Source organism: Zerene cesonia, chromosome 20 (genome assembly GCF_012273895.1).
Source record: "Zerene cesonia ecotype Mississippi chromosome 20, Zerene_cesonia_1.1, whole genome shotgun sequence".
NCBI classification, from domain to species: domain Eukaryota; kingdom Metazoa; phylum Arthropoda; class Insecta; order Lepidoptera; family Pieridae; genus Zerene; species Zerene cesonia.
In genome coordinates, this window is record NC_052121.1 from 2,294,988 (window position 1) to 2,300,863 (window position 5,876).

Sequence of the window (5,876 nt, forward strand, 5' to 3'; positions counted from 1 at the left end):
TTTATGTCACATATCTCAAGCTTAACATTTTAGGGGGAGAGGAAGGGGGTTTATCCCCTGTATCCATCCCCCTAACTATGCCCATGGGATGCAATATATAGTGTAAATGCATATTTTCAATAATATTTTCCAGAAAGCAGCCAAACGTACGAGTAAAATTGAATCCATACCCGAAGGTGCAGTGGAAGTGTAAGTGTTTTGAAATTAAATACTTTATAGCGGATAAAGGCGAATTCAATTTATAATATAATAAATTATAAGTGATTGTATTTTATGCTACTTTTATTAACTATTACTAAATTAATGGAAAGTGTAAACAACGTACTAATTTTGACGTAATATGCGACGCTACAAGCAACATTTTAGTATTAAGGTCCTGACTATCTTTTAAACACTTTAAATCCGTTAAAAGTGTTTAATTTCGAAATAAAACACATAGTAACATCTGTATGTATAAATGACGTTACTTCGTACGCTTTAAGTCCGAATATCGGTTATATCAGTTGTGGGTGCAGGATTTTAGACACGATCTGACAGGACGATGGGATGACGAGAAATTCTTACATTATTAAGGAGGGTTAGAATATACGAAAAAAAAAATTTTTTAAAGGTTGGCATCACGTTTTACATTTCTGAGCGAGATCCAAACATACGATACCTTCATGCGCGACAAGTTGACCATGATCACCATGGCAACACTGCTGCATTTGAAATTCAATAACGTCAGCAAAATAGCAAAACGAAAAGTTCCTATCAGTGTCATCTGGCAACCCGCAGTTGGCCAGCGTGGAGGATGAACTAAACTGTATCATTGAAATAATGATGATGTTGATAAATACTTTTTTTTAAATTTTTATGTTCTCTTTAGACAGAGTTAGCGGTAATTGAAGCTGTGGAAGAATATATGATGGTGGATTACAATCAGACTGCGACGCAAGACATGGCCGCGCTTATTGAAGATGACCAATAGGTTATCTGTGAAGATACAGATAAAATACGAAATATAATACATTGAAAGAGATTGCCTTCTATTAAGTAGGAACTAAAATTATTATTACGTCAACATATTTTCTTTGATATAGTTTTACTCAGTATTATTTAATGTTAAGCTAAATTTAAAATAAATTCAATATAATGTATTTAATGTTTATTTTCATATTTATTACTTTAATAATCCATACCAAAATTCCTTTTCTGAGCCATTCATGCTACATAAAAATTATAAATAATTATCGGTAATTGAAGCAACATCTGAAGTACAAATAAAAGGTACATTAACTGACTGAAGCGTTCGCTATTCATCTTAAAAGGTATCTAAAGCCAAACATTTTTTCACTAAATTTGGTGGAGAATCAAAGCTACCTTATTACTTATATGAAAACCAATGCAAAAACTAATAATAAATGAATAATATTACAAGAACAGCATAGTAAGATTATTACATGTTAGACTTGGCTCCAGTTAGGTTCACACTGTGAAACCTTACTTGGCATCTCGATGACTATAATTCGGCTGCAAATTTTCCAAATAAGATCATATTTAAAAGGGACTATAGTAGCTATAAATAAAAAAATATTCATCAAAATCAGTTCACCCAGAAGTGCTGATGTAACAAACATAGAATACAGAAAACTAGAGAATCGTCTCCTTCTTTGAAAATAAACCACACCTCTATTCATAATATGACATGCATAAAAAACTGTAGGATAAATATTATATTGTACATATTAAAGCAATGATGTATGACGTTCCGTTTTAAAAGATGATGTTAGACATTAATGTAAAATGTTAACAATTTAAAACAAAGGGACGTCAGTGGTACGAAAACAATCAGCAAATAGATATTACGTCACATTATTCTGTGTATTTATTGGGACGGCATAATACCTTTTCCTTGTACATCTGTTTTCAGTCCCTAAGAGGCTTGGTTATGTATAGGATGTGAAGCTGATCGTAATTCGCTTAAGTAAATGTATTTTAACAGCTCACATATAATTCTGCGAATCTAGCTGAATCTTATTGCCCTTAAACATTCCCCGATAATATTAGCAAATATGTTTAAAAATAGAAGCTGAATGTTATGTTTTGGAAGATGCTAAGAGAGAGAGAGATTGGTTATACCAAAATGATTTCATTACAAATATACAATACAATTTGTAGCTAAAGTTACTTAGTTTCGTTGAATATTTGAAGGTACATCGAAAAACATAAATATGTATTAAGTGTTTAAATCTGGAACTATAGGAGTAATGAATACAAAATAAAAAGCATCGTAGTTTAAAATCTATATTAAGTATTTAACACAATTTCATTGATCTAAAAGTACCCCAGTTCCTGAGCGCCATCAGCCAGCCCCATCATCATCAGGGTCACTTCGTCTCCTTGCTCGCTGATCCTCTCTGCAGGCCAATGGAAGGAGGACCCTCGAAGTTCGTAGGTGTACACTAACCTGGTGTGAAGCGCGTGACGCACCCAATCCATACTGCCTCCGGAGGTTTTATCTGAAGATCATATATATAATAATTCGATGTATGGTGAATCTCGAAGAAAATTATGTTAACGCAATTAAAAAAAAAAACCCGAAACCGTCTTCAAATTCTCAGAACTTGACCAAACTACGCAACGAGTTTTGATGCGGTTTTTTAAGGAAATCGCCTAAGAAGCCGCGAGCCGAAAGAGAGTATAATATATAAAAACTAAACTAGTACTCACCTTAATTACCAATGAAAATACATTGAATTTTATAACAAAAAATTAACACAAAGATGTGACACTTACAGAGAGTGGCCGCTGCTGTGTCAGGCCCATCGTACAAATCGCTATTCATTCTGCTGCCGTATTCAATAGATTTTTTGCCTATCTGAACCTAAAACGAAAGAATGAAGCCATTCAAACTCGCCTTAATTCAGAGTTATATATACTAAAATACTTTAATCGTATATTCCAATAGCTGTATATACAATAATCTTGAATATTAATTTATGCTTAATATGACGATGTAGAGATTTGTTTTATTAGGGTTCATATGAATTATGAATAAAAAAATAAATACAATTTCGAAAGAGAATAAAATCCTGATTACCACAATTAAATGTCAAAAAGAAAATGTATTGCATATATTACGGATATTTAAAAGTAACTGTGTTCATTTCATAGAAAAATATTCCATTGATACCCAAGGCCCCCGGGAAATGAGTAATGGAGTCGGAGTCCTCCTAACTAAAGCCCCACTGTGTTCCGTCGAGTCACTTTATTAAAGGGGCCTTGGGTGCTGGTTGGAATTCGTGCGTCACCCAAAAGAATCTATCTTACCAATTCATCATAATTGTCAACGTGCTCCAAAGAGTCTGAATATGGCACTAACAGAAGAGATGCGTAAGAGTGGAAGGCCACGTAGAACAATAGATTGTCTATGGTTGAAATGTATTTAGACAATGATCGCGTTTCGGCTTCAGAAAATGGGCGGGAACCGGCATACAGCTGATAGTCGCAGGGATTTGTTGACGAGGAGTATTCTAAAACGTTATAAAAATGTTTAACATGTAAACGGTAATAAAGCAAATATTATAATAACCTCAAACATGAGCAGAAAATTTAATTAATTCAAGGGAGTTATGAAAACAACATGCATGTAAACTCTTACTAGCTATTAGAACTCTAAGCCTATCTTAACAAGAATCTTGGAGTTATACACTCCCGGATTTAGGTTAGGTGATGAATTACAATCATCCACAATTCCATATGTAATAAACATTCAGATTTATAACAGAAGGTATGTAAATATTAAAACTGTATCTGAAGATGTTTAAAGAACCTCCCTTGTCCCAAACAATTAATTTGTTAGTCCAATTAAATATACGTTATGTTAACTTACGTCCCCAGTTATAATCCCAGTTGCGGTTGGGATCAGCACCTCGACACCCGTTTAGGGAACGAGACCGTGTTTTTCTCCAGTATCTATCCTGTAAAAATTTAAGCATAATTGTAAGCTAATAAAAGCGTGTTAAAAATAGAATAATAATTTACGACACGTTTATGTTAGCTTGGCCTTAAATCGCCACTTAACATGAGTCACTAACACAACAAAACTGGTGTTGTTTGCTGATGCAAACAACCACTACACGATACATCAATCAGTTAATCTTACGACGGTGTAGCTGTAATGATATCCATCAGGATTAACGGTGGGGAAGATGCGCCAATCGAACTGATCCCTCAGTCTTGTTACATTGGGATCGCGACTCGTAAGCAGTTGATTGATGAAGTAGGTCGTCACTGCCGGCCCGATCCATTCCCTCGCGTGGATGCCTACAGACAATGATGCAGCAGATTGATTTTGAAATACTTTTTATGTGTTCAAATGAGATTTTTTTGAAAATTTGTCTTTAATAGAGATAACTTGACTAATAGAGTGTTAATACAAACAACGCGAGTCTTGGTATATTGCAATAATGCGGTATATTTTTCACACTAGACATCGGACGTTTAAATGATAAGTTAATAATAACTTTGCTCAAATATTCCTTTAATTTTCTATCGTGTACTGAAAAATAATACGCTATTAAAATAGTAATGTACCGTTCAATTTATGTTCACTTATTTTAACTGTTATATATTTTTATTAATATATTAATATGTATATCACGGAACTCACCAGATTCAATAAAAAACACGGGCTTCCCAGTCTCCCGCTGTTCCGTCTCGTAACGGGTATTTATACGCAGCCCCAATATTTTTCGGCCCTCATAACTTTCACCGGCCTCTATTATTTCTGTCCATTCACTGAATGATTTGCTTACATCGTAGACATATTTGTGAATCTTTAATGTAATATAAAATGGGATTTTTTATGATAATTCCACTCTGTTAGGATATTAATGTAGGATTCTATGACTTGAACCAATAAGGCATGTAAGTAGAGCTACATTGTAAATCTGGCTTACGTTAGTTGAGGCTTTATAATAAAGGTTTTGTTTGTAAAAGAAAAGTATCAAAGGCAGAATAAAAAATGTTTTAACGATAGGAGGATATTAACCGTATTGATGTTATACCGAGGATTGACTTCTGAATATTATTTACTTTTCCAAGTCACAATAACTGTTTAAATTAACAAAGTAGGTAATTTGCAGTGTTCATAAAGTACAGATATTGACTTACAGATATTTCATTATTTTCACTTTAATCCGGCATAATATAAATTTATATTAAATGTTTAGGTATTTACACACTATCTTAATGTTGTGTTGTAGATATATTTATATCTATAAGCATTAAAACGGCTAGTAATTGCAGAGGCATAAAATTTGTATGTAAATTTGCGAGAAATATGAAAATTTTTATAAATAAAAATTAGCCTACTTTACGAATACCTCACGTCTGCACCAAGATAATCACAAAAATTCAACTTACGTCGTTGACGTCATAGTACGCATCCCACGAGAATTTATTAAAACGACGGTGTGGCACTTTTTCCGACTGAATTATTCTGGAAATTAAGAATTATATATCGCTATGTTTGGCATTTCGCTGCTAACTTTTAAACATTTAAATCTTTATGATATCAGCGTTTATGCATACTTTTAGCCGTCTCTAATTAAGGTATTGTATTTACAGCATCCATAACTGATTTAAAAAACGAATTTGATAGAGATAAATATAAAACAGATATTTCTTTGCATTATATAAGCTTGGTATATAACAACAAAATCTTATATCAACCCTTGCAAAGTACAAAATAATTGATCTGTAAGATTATTAAAGTTACATCGACATCGCTTGGAAATATCTACATTGGCATAAAAAAAGAGATAATCGATACGTCAGAAACACACATCAGAAATCTCTTTCAATAGAAGAAAACCTATTTGATTTATAAC

General features: G+C 33.0%; 1 protein-coding gene across 1 annotated transcript; it reads right to left on the reverse strand.

Moving 5' to 3' along the window:
• Positions 1-2,272: 2,272 nt before the first annotated feature.
• LOC119835293 (zinc carboxypeptidase-like) lies at positions 2,273-5,487 on the reverse strand (the record flags this gene model as incomplete). Its single annotated transcript, XM_038360028.1, has 7 exons — positions 2,273-2,501; positions 2,779-2,866; positions 3,313-3,515; positions 3,875-3,962; positions 4,148-4,308; positions 4,655-4,820; positions 5,410-5,487. Coding segments are annotated over 7 exons (969 nt in total), but the record flags the coding sequence as incomplete, so codon positions are not given.
• Positions 5,488-5,876: the final 389 nt, after the last annotated feature.